The sequence below is a fragment of the Alosa alosa genome, chromosome 9 (genome assembly GCF_017589495.1).
Source record: "Alosa alosa isolate M-15738 ecotype Scorff River chromosome 9, AALO_Geno_1.1, whole genome shotgun sequence".
Taxonomy (NCBI): Eukaryota; Metazoa; Chordata; class Actinopteri; order Clupeiformes; family Clupeidae; genus Alosa; species Alosa alosa.
The window spans coordinates 19383456-19398455 of record NC_063197.1 but is presented as its reverse complement, the minus strand read 5'-3'; the positions used below and the strand labels follow the sequence as shown (position 1 = coordinate 19398455).

General features: G+C 42.1%; 2 protein-coding genes across 2 annotated transcripts in view; one reads left to right on the top strand and one right to left on the bottom strand.

Annotated features, from left to right (window-relative positions):
- Positions 1–7358, bottom strand: part of reps2 (RALBP1 associated Eps domain containing 2) — a 35349-nt gene extending 27991 nt beyond the window's left edge. Inside the window, exon 1 of the mRNA XM_048253049.1 lies at positions 7019–7358. Coding sequence (XP_048109006.1) covers positions 7019–7198 — 180 coding nt within the window. The 5' untranslated portion in view covers positions 7199–7358. The remainder of the gene's footprint in view (positions 1–7018) is intronic.
- A 3524-nt stretch (positions 7359–10882) lies between these two features.
- The window catches only part of LOC125300033 (collectrin-like), a 4905-nt gene continuing 787 nt past the window's right edge, over positions 10883–15000 (top strand). The window contains exons 1-6 of the mRNA XM_048251506.1: positions 10883–11265; positions 11565–11623; positions 12348–12433; positions 13617–13733; positions 13879–14073; positions 14534–15000. The exon at positions 14534–15000 is cut by the window's right edge and continues 787 nt beyond it. Coding sequence (XP_048107463.1) covers positions 11202–11265; positions 11565–11623; positions 12348–12433; positions 13617–13733; positions 13879–14073; positions 14534–14675 — 663 coding nt within the window. The 5' untranslated portion in view covers positions 10883–11201 and the 3' untranslated portion in view covers positions 14676–15000. The remainder of the gene's footprint in view (positions 11266–11564; positions 11624–12347; positions 12434–13616; positions 13734–13878; positions 14074–14533) is intronic.

Below are 15000 nucleotides of genomic sequence, written 5' to 3'. Positions count from 1 at the left end.
ACCTTTTTAAATATTTTAAGAATTTAAAGTCATAGTGAACATTGTTGATTTAGAGGTATAATCTTGTACAACTTCGGGCCAAGTGACCTTTGAGTGTTAAACCCTTTCTTTACATTAGCACAATTGTAATGGTCAGGTTCAAAACTGACCTTGAAATGCTATTGGCCGAAGCACAGTGGTAGTTGGCCATTTTTAGAATCAAACCCAAATCCCAATTAGAATGCACTCATCTGCATGACGAAAGAAAAAGCGCTACGAAATCACAGAAACAAAGGCCTCCTGTTCTACACACAGGCCTAAAGAACGCTGAATCCTATAATCTCCTCCAACCCCCCTCACCCACTATTTGAGGCGGAACAATCGACTCTTTGCGAGAAACGACCACAGCTTCAACAGCAAGATTTTCACTTTGTTTTGGCTCAGGCAGGCACACACGTGCCCTGGCTTTGAAACGAGGCCCACTACCGAACATGTATCTATTAATCACTTTGTAGAGCAAAGTGCTCGGGCCTGTAATAGACATAATCAATAGTCTGAATCTGCCTGAGCGGGCATGAGTGTGGAGTGGCTCTCCCAGTGAGACAGGGGAGATGTTATCTGATCCGCACAACTGATATTAATAGCGTTGGCTTCTTGCATTGACAATAAAGGATGTACCGATAGACTGAAGATTGCAAAAAGTGGATTGTCGGCTCAGCGGCCCACAGAAAAGATTATTTTATGACGCAAAAATAAACAGAAATTAGATGACTTTCATTTGGCATTTAGGCTACTGTAGATGAGCTGTGGGATGCAAAAAAACTCCACATGCACACTCTGTTTTGTGCTATCCTGAATCCGGGTGAAAATATCATTTTGCAATATTCGACTGCGATCACAGGGGAACAGCTATCTGTATCAGAATATTCCCAGTCATCACATTTCTCCTCTAGCCTGGAGGTTGCTGCCAGATAAGATGCCCCCTCCTGCGGTTTGAAACTGCGTCTCTGCTCAGTCTCTCTGCGTCCCTATCAGCCTCTCGGATCTGAGGCCCGTTGATCCTGGGCAGGAGCTGCTGTTCCCCCCGAGGCTCCCCCCGTGTGCTGACGGTGCCGCTACCTACAGTGGCAATGAAAAATTAACAAGGGAAAATCACGTTAAATTTCTCTCTTTCTCTCTCTGCCCAGCGATTGATTTTGCTTTGGGCAGCAAGTGCAGAACACCTTAGCCCTCAGAGGCTGGCTGCAGAACACATTACCAAGCAGAGTTGCTGAGTTCTAACTGGCCGCTAAAAGTTGATTATGGCAATTGGGTTGATAAAAGTTTTTGCTTACCAAAAATAACCAGATATTTTCTGGCAAGGTGACACTGCATCAGACACATAACGTCTTACACCCTGGACGACAGACTGCATCGTCACTGTGGGCCGCAGTACTACTGATTTTAATGCATTGCTTCATGTCATGATAAGGATTCCATAGTTCCATAAGGCATGGAGGGTTTGCCGGGGATGGTGTGATTGACTAGGACGGCTCATTATCTCTCATTTGCTTTACAGGGCATCAGAGGCTTAGTATGGATTAGTCTTTAGAAAAACAAGCGTGATTCGAGGAATTCAAGGTATATGTGGGACACGGTGCGGATGTCTGTAGGATAAAGACCAGGGCTTATGATGAGTGTGTGGGGAAAGGCAAAATAGCCAACAAGTACATGTGCTGCTGAATCCCACATCAGCTCCACAGAGATTCAAACACCATACACACTGGAGTGCTAATTTACACTCTCTCTCTCTCTCTCTCTCTCTCTCTCACACACACACACACACACAATCAAAATCAATATTCCAATTTAAAAAGTACACCTGCTGATAGCATGCTGTTAATGTTAGTAAGCCAACACAGCCAGAAAGACAGAGAGAGAGAGAGAGAGGGAGAGAGAGATGGTGGTGCAAGATGAGAGAGAACGATTCCAGTGAGATGGATGACAGGCCAACAGAGCGGAGCAGCAGAATAGGCTGCCAGATAACGTCCACACCATAATACGCTCTGGGGCCGGCCAGGCGGGCAAGGTGGGGCGGGATGGAGGGGGAGGATGTTGGGCTCTCTTTAATCGACAATTAAGAGCCAATTACTTCAGCTTGACCCGCATACTCCCTCAACAGCTTTCCCCCAGAGACAAAGCAACGGGAGTAATCAGACACTACACGTCTGTGCTGCCGACATGGCACTAAACAACTCCACATGGCCAAGGACACCAGCTCTCTGGCACGGGTCAGCTGGCTACACAGTTCCTTTGAGGTTACTGAGACATGCAAGCAACCCCCCACTGCAAGCTCCTTTGATCTTATCCTGAGCACTTGCCGTTGTTTGTAGATTTAGCAGCAACACCATAATTTATTCATTACACTGTGGGATTATATCGATTTAAGACACTGACAAGGTATGCCAGAGGGAATGCAATCAGGATCAGTCACAGGGGAGGCGTGCAATATTACCCCCTCACACTGACATGCAGTGAGTCTACAGACAGAGAGTTGTGTTAATTAAATATTAAGGCATCGCTGCTTTGATTACTGGAACAAATCTCTCCCACAACAACGTCCAGCAACATCCACCCAGATCAAAAGGATTGCTTGAGAGTGGATGTTGGATGAACTAGTTCAAAGCAATAGGCATTTCCTTCTACACAGATTTTTGGCTGTGTTTAACTAATTACTTACTATGTTTAACAGATATTGAAATATTTAACTTAACTTTTTTTTCTCAGCCCCTTTACTAGGAGTGCGGTGCTGTTGAGCTTTAAAACCATGCGAGGTATTCCCAAAACGCTAAAGGCATTACATTCCTTGAATCTTTGAAAGCACATGGCAAACCATGGAATGTTCACTGTGCCTTCATACTGGATATCACACATTACAGTTCCATGAACAGATTCAAATGCACATTTAAGACATTTATTTATGTATAAAACTAAAATAATGAGTAAACATGTCTGCATTATGACGGCAGTACTTCAAACATCAGGGCAGAGGTGAAACCTGCTGGTCTATAACTTGAATACGTAACAAGAGAATGAAGTATGACATGAAGGCGGTTGCCCGTGGTTACCACTCGCTGCACAGTCAGACAGGTTTGTCGTCTCCAGCTGAGTATGAGGAACTAGTGAGTGTGTCACGGATGGAGGTGCCACGTGTTGAGCAGAGGCAAGTCGGCGGTGGCACTCAAACAAAACTCTACGTGTTCAGAAGAAGGCCCACTCACTTCCGCCTGCTACAGAGGAGGATGTGGGAACAGACACCCTGCATCACCTATGATGCTTTAAATAGTGCTGGAGGGCAAGGGGCAGACTCTGTGATGACTGTACACAGGATATAACAATCACACACAGACACACACAAACACACACACACAAACACAAACACACACACACACACACTGGTGCAAAACAACATTCCATGGCTGAATGCAATATCAGCTTGGATGGACATCTGAGCATGTGCATGGTTTAAACACAGACGATCATCTTGTAGGTATTTCAAGTATGCTTCTCATGCCCCATCATAAGCTTGCAATTGTGCGCACCCACCAATCACGTAATAGTGTGCATTCCTCTACACACAGTGTAACACACATTTACTGGACAATTTTCTCAGACAGAGAACAGCCTTTTCTACACTACAGTCTCTCACTTCCTGTGTCTCCATGAGTCCTTTTTTTTCGCCGCTGTGCCATCCGAGAGACGGGCATGAATGCAGAGGCCCTGTGTGAAAAGTGCAGCACAGCTGATTCATTGATGGCCATGTAAATGGCTGGCAACCATGCTCTGGGGCTGCCCCTGGCACCGTGCCCGATAGCCGTCCAGAACAGAGGGTTTGGGGGTGTTGGATTGGGAGGGGAGGCGGGTGGGTTCCTGACACTGACCCAACAGGCAGAAACACAATAGAGTCACTATTGCTCCATTTAGGCATGGCACTCGCTTTCTGGGGGCCAGATTGGGGGAGCGTGCTCAGTGGCGGTTTCGACCAGCGACTCCAAATTTACTTTTGGAGGGATGGTGGCCGTCAGGCCTGTGAAATGAAAGCCCAGGAGTGAAGGAGGGGATATTGATCAGGTGGTATTTAAGGTACTGACTCAGGGCTTTGTATTTTTTAACTGCACCACATCAAGGCAACAACAACAATTCTTGATTCTTCCAATTCTTGGAATGATAGCATGGACAAAACCGGCACAGCACACACACTGACACATACTGTTCCTCATACACAGTCAAGTTGACCGGTAGAGAGAAAATAATTCCTTAAAAGGGCACAAGGCCTTAGTTAGACTCTGACCATCTAAGGCCTCATACACTGTACACAGTATATACACAATATACACATAATGACACACTACATGTCACACAACAATGCTTTGTTTTACCTTGGACTTAATACACAGAAATTACATTTTGTGTAATTTAATGACAAAAAAGCACATGGCAAAACGATGACATTTCAAAAGCACATGGCAAAACAATGCTGGATAGATTTCAGTGGCAAGACTATATGAGATGGAATTCACTATGCCACTGGACAGCGTGTCACTTCCTACATGCAGGACCCTGAAGAGAACAGTTAAGCTTTCAAAAGGACCTGACAGGTGCCTGTGTGAAATGGTGGCACAATGTCAGCCACTTGGCCCCTTCTCAAGTGCTCCTCACCCATGCTAATTCATGTCATTCACACTGGCCTCTCCAGAGTGCCTCACATTGGTAGGAGTTGACACACTGCAAACACACTGGGGTGGGGAGTGGGTACGGGGGGATCAATCGTGTGTGTGTATTTGTGAATATGTGTCACATGGCACATGTGCTGACACTGTTAAACAACGCTTGACGGCGTTGGTGGCAGGCTGGGGAAGTTGGCATGCAAGTGTGTAAACTGCGCAGACCATTCATCAGCCATTTCAGCAAGCCAGTGGGCTTCCTCCGAAATTCAATTTTAAAAGTAATCGTGTCCCCTCAAGCCAGTCCTCATGCGCAAACCATCTCTGAGCTTTTCCACTCCCCAGCCAGCTTCTCTAGCCTGTGAATGAGATCACCTCCTCCCTTATCCATCTTGTGTCGATGTCCGCTTGACCCTCTTTAAAGACGGGGCTTCCTGTCTGCCTCAGGGTCACAGCTAGTGTCCTGTCCGCCTGCCCTGCTACACTGGGCAGTGGTGAGAATCCATGGAGCTCTCTCTCCACTCTGTGAGAGTCAGGGGAGTGAGTCAGTTTGTCCACACATTGACACACACACACACAAACACACACACACACACACACATACACACACACACACGCACACACACACACACAGCACACACACACACACACACACACACACACACACACACACACGCACACACACACACACACACACACACACACACACACACACACACACACACACACACACACACACACACACACACACACACACACAGCTGGGGGGAGGACTGGAGCTGCTGGACCGGACGGAGAGGAAACGGAGCGTCTTGCCAAACGTCCTGACCCCACAGAGAGACACAATGGGCCGTCTGCGCTCTGGAGGCTTCCCCTGAGGACCCCGCCGTGGCGTGAATGGACGACCAGAGGACCAGAAGTGGCCTGCTAGCCCACTGTGCTCATGAGTCGCGATGGAAAGACCCACTTCCTGTGGCCGTGGTGTTTGTGTGTGTTGTTTTTTGGGGTTGTTTGCTTTTTTTTAGAGCCAATATGTGAGTGTATGGGTGGAACATGTGTGTGTTTGTGTGGTGTATGCTGAACAGATGACAAGCATATGAGACAGATTGGTGTTGTTCTGTTCTGTGCATGTTTGTTCTAACAATAAAACTTAATAGACTAACTTTAAGGCTATCACCATTCTTCACCTGCTGTAAACAATGATGGTGGGCTCTTCATCATAACATGGTAGGCCATTCATCTGTTAATATCTACACAAAACATTTAGATGTGTAATGGGAGTGATGATTCCAACAAAGCCAGTACACAAATTCACAGAAATGTTGCTGGAGGCCAAAAAAAAGTTTTGTGTTCCACCCTCCCAGCGTGTATCCTCCAAGCCTTATCTCTGCAGCAGAGGTGGCACCCCTTCCTGCCATCTGCGTAGTTCACACGATCCCAAACACATGTGGAAAACTGCCACTAAACATGTCCAAATTTAGACCAGAAACACAGTGGGCCAATGGGAGCCATAAAACTGGAGATAAACATTATGGAGCACATGTAAATGTATCAAATATAGGCTACTCCCCCAAACAGTTTCAAGCTGACGAGAAAGGTATAAGCCAAAAGTTGAGAAAAGAGGATCATAACAAAGAGTTACTCTTCACACTTGCTATAATGGTGAACCAAGGACAAGTTCCACCGCATCAATAATTGAATACATATTCCTAATCTGCCCAGGTGTTGATTAGTCATTTGTACCACTGAGGGAGACAGTCATAACTCATTCTGTAAAAACGTACTTATGTACTTGTATTTTTGACACACATTCTGACTTGACAGCAGTATGCATAGGAATGATTACAGCAGTGACACTACTGGGCAGCAACTTAAAACGGTTGTTCCTGAGTGACTCAGCTACTCGTGGTAGACTCTGGGGTTTAAAATGCAGTTATGTATGAAAAACATTCACATTGTATAGCTATATATCGACACAACACACACAAAAACACAAAGGTTGCCTCTACACACAAAACAAGAGCAAGACATGCCAGCGTTTACGATGCGCAAAGATGCAGTCAAACCCGGTAAGAGAATTTCTCACGTGAGAGCAGGATAGCCTATAATAAACGAATGCATGACCATAGCAATTCTTATATCCCATACAGATAAACCTCGAGAGGAGCCTCTCATGCAGAGAAGCGGTGCAGAGACGTCAGTGAGCAATGCAGACTCGGTAGTAGGTACCCGCGGTGCTCATCCGCCAAGACGCTCCTTGCTACCGTACAAGAAAGCCTGGTGGGAGAGCACACCACCGAATAGTGTCGGTTAAGTAACTAGAAGAGAATACTCACTTGATGTAGGATTTCGGCCGGCAACTGGGATGCCCTGAACAGCTCTCCCACTTTGCTCGACGCTAGTTTGCCTGAGCTGTCAGCTTGGCAGAGAGTGTACAGTCCTGAGTAACATCTTTGTTCATTCTCGCTCAGGGAAATGAAACTCCCCCCGGTCGCCGCGCCAGGTCCCTGCTCCATTCAAGGGGAAATGGAACGCCGTCTTGATTCTCAAATGACTAGAGACGGGGACAACAACAACGGCCTCAAACACAGACGATGCTGGGTACCGAGATAGCCAAGGGAGAAACGTCCTCTGCAGCACGAGCTTATCATTTCCCAACTCGACAGGGCTGGGTGGACAAGTACCTCGGCGGAACGCACAGAGGCGCCACAGAAACACAATACTCACATCAGCCTTGGGCAACCTATCATGTTAAGATTAATGTGATATTAGGATACGATCATAAGGCCTTTTTCATTATCGTTGAGCTCAGTATTGTGTTTTATTGACCTTTGGCTGCGTTACTGCAACGTGGCTGTAGTGATTGTCTGTGCAATAGGATAAGCAGTGCAATATGATAGCCTAGGCAATTTTCTTTTTTTTTCTTCTTTTTTTAATATCCAACAAATTGAATTCTTGCATGTTAAGAATTGATTGAGCAGAATGGTCATTTTTCTTCATAATCTGGACATATTAATAAAGGCTGGAATAGACATAGAGCTATTTAAATACCCAGGGAAGTAGGGTATGTGTTCTAAGTGTCCATATAAAAGCAGTCGTACCGTTGCTTGCTGCTTCATACGGAATAAGTAAACAAAGATTATGACTAATACAGTATCTTTAATTCCCAGACTATATTAACATTCATCAGTCACTGCATTTGGGATGATTGACTTAATGTGCATTAGGCTACTACTGCCATCTAGTGTCAGAGAAAAATCCTTGCAATTTTAGCTACATCTTGAATTGCCAAAATTCCACTGGATTGTCAAATAATTCCCCGAGAAAATGTTACCTGAAATCTCTAGGCCTAGTATCCACGTTTTGTTTTTGTCACACTGATTTCTTGTGATCAGAGGTATGTCATGAATTCATTTTCAGGAATGGGCATACACAATGACTATTATTAGTCTAATTTTCTTATCAGAAATATTCTTATTAAATTAGGCCTAGTGCAATTCAAAAAGTCTTAGACAGTTATGGAATAAACTGATAAAATGATGTAATGTGAGGTTGCTTTAAAAATAATGTCATGAATAACTTTCATTTAGAAAAGAACATACTAAGTGCAGTTTAAAAAATCAAATCAACATTTCGGTGAGACCCTTTGTCTTTGTCTTGTCCAGTTTGCCTATACACGTTTCTTTTTCTCTGGTAGGTTGTTTCATGCATTTTAAAGAATTTGCCACAACTTTTCAGTGGATTTAGATTGTCTTGATTCCTTCTTCTTTTCATTTGATCCCAGATGATACAGATTTCTACCAGCCCTAAGTTGATTGCCTTAGTTTTAGTTTTTCAATCCCCAATGTGGTCTGTTAGTTTGCTATTTAGTTTTCAATCCACAATGTGGTCTGTCACTTTGTTACTTGCTCAAACACAGTATAAGAATTAGAATAAGACAGAAACAGAACAATGGAGACATTTGTAATGTTATAGCATGCAGCAGATAATAGCATATCCAATATAACAGAGGAACAGAACAAAACAAATACTGGGGACATTAAGATATAAATAATAGTTACCGTTGTCTGACACTGAGAAGAATGTCTGACCGCAGAAGGAAGAAAATGACCTGTGGTTTCTCTCCTTCACACACTGTAGCAGCCTGTCACTGAAGGAGCTGACCAGGGTTGTCAGAGTGCTATGCATGGGGCTGGACATGATCAACATCACAAATGATGATCCACTATGCAGGGGAGCATCTCGGACAGAGCTGGTCTCTTTAAGCAGTCTGTTGAGTCTCCTCCTGTCAGCAGTTAGTCGCATAAATATCTCACTGGAAGACTGCTTGGAAATCTAAAATATTATACACCCTAGAAAAATGGGGTTTTCACTACCACTTGACAAACTGCCAAACTGCCATTATATTTTTCTGAAAGCCCATTATTGGGTCAAAGGTCAAGATTGCATGGGGTCTTACACAAAATATTGTTTCTCTCTCCCCAGGACATTCATTCCTCTAAAACACTTTATGACCTGTTTAGGAATTTAGACATGCATGTCATGCTGTCAAAGGTCAAGGTCAACTTCAAGGTCAACACAGAATTACAGCTGGCAGAGGCATACCAATAGTGAAGAAGGTGGGGGTAGAGGCTTAGTGTAAAGAAATGTGGTTGATTTAGCTTTCTAAGGAAACTCAAATGAGATTTTAAGATGTTGTCTGAGGTTGCTGAAAAAAGTGAGCCAGTGGGCATGGTTGAGGTATTATATGAAGATGATGGTCTGGAAATATACATGGTCATAATTTATAAGAACTAATAACCTTTGATACCTAATGAGTTAATCTAGTATGCTGTGGGCCAAAGGGGGTTTTAATCATGTCTTAATTCATCTAGAGCGCATGTGCTTTTAGAAAAGTAGCTTGTAGCCAATGGCAGTGGTGACCCCCTGTGTCTCACTTTCCTTTCAATGCTCAATTTACATGAAGATGTGCATTAGTTAATGGTCCATTCTGAGAAAAAGTTTCTGGAATATGTGACCATCCCCAGTAATGAGAAAACATAGATTTGTCAAGGGTGCAGTAAACATCTACCATGCCTTTGTGAAAAATTAACCACATAAAAAGTTACATTTGCTGGCTGAGCTGAATAGTAAACCAGGAGCCATCTTTGCTGCTTGTCAGAAGTATTCTGATCTCAGCAAAGAAGAAAGAACAGACTATCAGAGATGTCCTTGAACCTCCATGTTTCAATGTGAACATTCACATTTTGTAACACAAACAGTGAGTTGATATTTTAGTCACAGCCTTGCCCCAGACTTTAATCATGCCTATGGAATTTTATTGAGTTTCCTACTCTAAATACACGTGATGGAGTAGAGATAACCCTCATTAGGAGAAATACCTGAGGATTGTTTAGAAAGTTTAGTTTGGAACACCTCGGCTTCTTCACAGATTTATTATTTTTTATTTTTTTAATTTGGGTTTGGTCCAATAAACCTTCCCAGTCTTTGTTATTGGCAATTTATTCAGTATTTCTGTGAGCACTTTCAAAAAATTTGATGACAAACAGATACGTCCTGTATCTTATCTTAGCTGAGTGTGTGAAGCATCAAATGACGGCTCAAGTGTTTCTAGTTATGAATTGTGTTTACGTGTTTTTCCCTTCCAGGTGGTTTTTGGATAACACAAGAATGTTTTGTTTTATCAAACCATGTTCTGTTATAATCATGACAGTGTGTCACTCACTGTCAGTAACTGCCTTTCTAAAGATGGTATATGTGGGTTGATAGAGAGAAAGACAGACAAAGATAGAGAAAGAGAGAGAGAGAAAGAGAGAGAGGAGAGAAGGAGAGAGGTGGGTGGTATGTGCTTTCCACTGGCACCTTAAACTTGCTGGGGAGGCGAATCAAAAGGTGACATGGAGACTTAAGCAAACAGTAGCAGACTAAAGCACTGTTTACCCACATCCTCACAATCTGCAGCCATTTCTGCCTTACTGCACAATAATATCTAAGCTCTCTCTCTCTCTCTCTCTCTCTCTCTCTCTCTCTCTCTCTCTCTGCTCTCTCTCTCTGCTCTCTCTCTCTCTCTGCTCTCTCTCTCTCTCTCTCTCTCTCTCTCTCTCTCTCTCTCTCTGCTCTCTCTCTCTCTCTCTCTCTCTCTCTCTCTCTCTCTCTCTCTCTCTCTCTCTCTCTCTCTCTCTCTCTCTCTCTCTCTCTCTCTCTCTCTCAGGCCTGGGCAAACAGTGGCATGGTAACACATTACTTTCCACTTTCCCTTTTGCCCACCAACCAGCCTTGCTGTCCACCACCTCTTTTCACTCGCTTTTTCTCCGTCTCCCTCTCTTTTCTCTCAGTAGGCAGGGACACAAGTGTCACAGAGGAGTCAAAGTTTAACGATTAAAACCTCTCCAGTTAACTCTTCTCTTTTGAAGCATCTGACACGACTCTCTTAACTCCTGACCACAGGGACTTTTACTTCACAAAACTACTGTGGTGTTTCAATCATTTACCTGTTTTTTTTCCTCTCGGATTGAAAGGATGTTTTCTCTGCTACTTCTCTTACTTTCCCTGCCACCTGCCTTGGCCTTAGAATGCAGTAAGGGTAAGTTCAGAGAAATATACCTGTATTCTCTAACATATTTTAAGTGAGCATAGTATTTTGGTTGTCTGGTTCTTCATCACATCAAGCCTACACGGTTTACACGTTTTAACAATTGTATTGTTTTGACAACTAAGCATAATTATGTATCCTGTAATTTTCTCAGAGAACTGAAATTGTATTAGTCAGGAATGGTTGTAAAAAGATGTGAAAGATAAAAGGCCTGTTTGTGAAGTGAATCAAGTCATGACAAGTATACTATTATAATATATCTACGTCTTATTTTTGTTATGTATTTCTAGATCATCAGGATGGTTATCAAGTTAGACTCAGTATCAAAACAGCCCTTGGAGATCAAGCAGTAAGTAAATTGTTTGTTCAGTCCCAAATGGACATGTTGATTATTTTAGCAAAATCTGTGCACGCTTTCTACAGAGACAGCAGATGGAACATGGGATTTAGCAGTGTGCAATATTCTACAGCTAATGGATGAATAAATTGGCAGGTTAATGGCTAACGTATAATGGTTAATGGATGGTGCTTTTAACAGAAACATGTGGTTCAGGGATTTTGAGTTTGCAGATGCCTGGAAAGTGCTGTAAAAAATAGATGGTGAGTCAGTCATTGCATTGTATGTTTGAAATGCAGGTATTTTTAGTAGGACAATAGTAGTCGACTATATTTTACAATTCATAAATATAGATAGTGGAGCATACATGTACATGTCCATAACATATTTGGTTCTGCATTTGATAGGCACATTCGGTTCTTACATTATTACTTGTTTTATGCCTTTATGGTAACTCCATTTTTATGGTAATACGTTTCTAAAATAACAAGTCTAATAACAAGTCTAATAACAAATTCTAATTCATTCTAATTGAAAGCCAATTTGTCTGCAGCATTTTGGGTCCTTGGCACTCACATAGTAATGGGTAATTCTGTCAATGTAAAGTTAAAAGAGCAAGAACTCAAGCTGGTGTTCGATTTGATCACGAGTCACGACTGAGTGATCTCTCAGCTTAGATTTCCAATGACATGTCATGATCTCAAGGGAAACTTTGTGTTATGTGGTGTTTCCTTAGTATGACTGGAACGAGAGTGAGCTGTTCCTCTTCAAGGCCACCATTGCCTTTGCCATGAGAAAATACACCAAAAATGAAACATATGAGTGAGTAAAGCTACTACAGCCCATACATGCCATTGCATTTCTATTTTCCATAATGATATTATGGAATTGCATTTATGGATGATGTATGCTTCCAATGTAGTGTGAATACATACATACATACATATATACATATATATATATATATATATATATATATATATATATATATATATATATATATATATATATATATATATATATATATATATATATATATATATACTATGTATACTGTGTAATATATATATATATTACACAGTATACATACATACAGTATACACTCACTCCCACACTGTCAATGTTAGTTTCATAGTATTTAAAGTAATAGTGACCTTTCTGTGAGGTATTGACTGGGCGTTGCAGGTGTAACATTTATAAAACATTTTTTTACGTTTACATAATATAATGATAAACAGCTATTAAATATTATTAATTGCATCATTATAATCCACTGATGAATGGAACAGTGACAGCTACTATATATTCAGATTCTTTATCAATTAAATTGTAATAATATTTGACAACTTCGGACCAGAGTGGTAGCGTGCCTTAGCAATCAAATTAATCTATCACAGGGCGTGTTAATTACAATTCTGTGCTGATGGTATGACACCAGAGTAATCAATGGCGCTGTTTCCTAATAGACATTTGCCCTGTGCACATCTACTGTAGCATGGAAGTACATCAATCAAGCCCTCAATGTAGTTCCATATAATTAAAGGCATTGATCAGTATGCAAGGCACACTGCTCGCTCATTTTGGGGCTCAAGGCTGCTTGTTGCTTTCCATAAAACCCCATCGCCTTTGAGAAAAGTATCAGTGATGGATTAAGTCTTTTTCTGTGAGTGTGAGTGTGTGTGTGTGTGTGTGAGTGTGTGTGTGTTTGCTGTATTATGTTCATTTCTTGGGAACAGTTCGGATATAAAAACAGCCGTTGCTTAGTTACTGTTTATTGTTATGGGGAAAACACAATCTATACGAGCAACAATAAATGTGTGTATCTACAAACCCACTGGCTGGCTGTTTGACACTTATACAGCCAGAGAGAGAGAGAGAGAGAGAGAGAGAGAGAGAGAGAGAGAGAGAGTGTTCTGAAAGCCTAGATTAGTACCTATAAAACTCACTCCCTGTAGCAATATTGTAACCACATATGTTTCATGCTTGTTGTGGTTTTGTTATCCAGTGTTTCGAACATTGTTGTGTGCAACGAGACACCAAGGGTTTCCTTTTGGTTCATTGTGGTAAACCCTGAAAACCCTACGCTAGCAATCACAAAGACGAGAGTGGAGGAAGCAGTAAGGTAAATCAGCAACCAACATAACCCATCATAACCTTGATCAACAAACACAGTCATTACTGACCGGTCACAATACCGAATACGTCAGTTTCACAACAGTTTGGCTTGGTGGTCTTTAATAAGTACCTGCAATCTTACTGGTCTGTAGGGTGTCTCGCAACCGCATAAATAATGCCTTCCTGCTAACGGACAAGACACTGGAGTTCTTGGGCATCCCACCAACATTGGCAACCCCCGTCACACCTGCCACTCCCCCCTGGCTCATTGTGTTCGGGGTGGTGATTGGGGCGGTCTGTGCTGGCATTGTTGCTTTGCTCATATCCTCTTTTGTCAGGGGGAAACGGTAAGTGGTTGTGCTTTTTTTTCATGTTTCAGGTCTATGTTGACATTGCCAGCTGAGAAATAGCAAGTGCACTTTTGAGAAAAACACAATAAAGAATCCAGAATCAAATAATCTATTCGCCTGAATCTATTTTAATGTTATTTTATATTTTTTCTATATATCGTTTTGTATATAAATTTTGCACCAAATCATATTATGTGGTGCAAAATACTGATATTTGTGGACATGCCAAGTGTCCTTAATTCTCAGTTGACAACAGGTAGTTTTCCACCAAAATGATAGATACTTTGTGATAAAATATCTCACATTGTTATGGTGGCTTTGGCTGTGTGCTTGTTGATAAGAGCAGCCCTTACTGTTACTTTTCACAACGTTCATTATTTGCTGGCATGTGACTGCTATCAAAGATACATACATCAGTCAGAATCATATGTATTTATTTACATTTAATCTAATATAGTGCAAACAAGGCTAAGGAGTTTGCTGAAGAGGATGATCAAGCCAAAGGAGCTGATAAGGGGATCAGCGGCGAGACATTTGAGGACAGAAATGGTGTTTATAACCAGGCCTTCTCTGATGATGACCGCTTCACCCAGCTGTAAAAGCCTCTGTGAGCCATAAGCACATAAGGCTACCCATGCGGGATTCACAAATCTTCACTCCGGTGGACCTCGATTCCATTCCCACTTCGTATCTGTGATGTTACATGTAAACCTTGACAATGAGTCATGCTCAGGTCATGAGACATGATCACGTGACCCAATACCACAATCAACTGCCAATATTTTGTATTTATTCAATTAAGCCTATGCAGAACAGCAACAGCAAAGCACTTTTATCCAACTCTATTTACTATAATACTACAATGTAATACAATATCATGTCATTTTGAAAGTTTTTTGATACATTTTTTGGAAATGTGAGTTG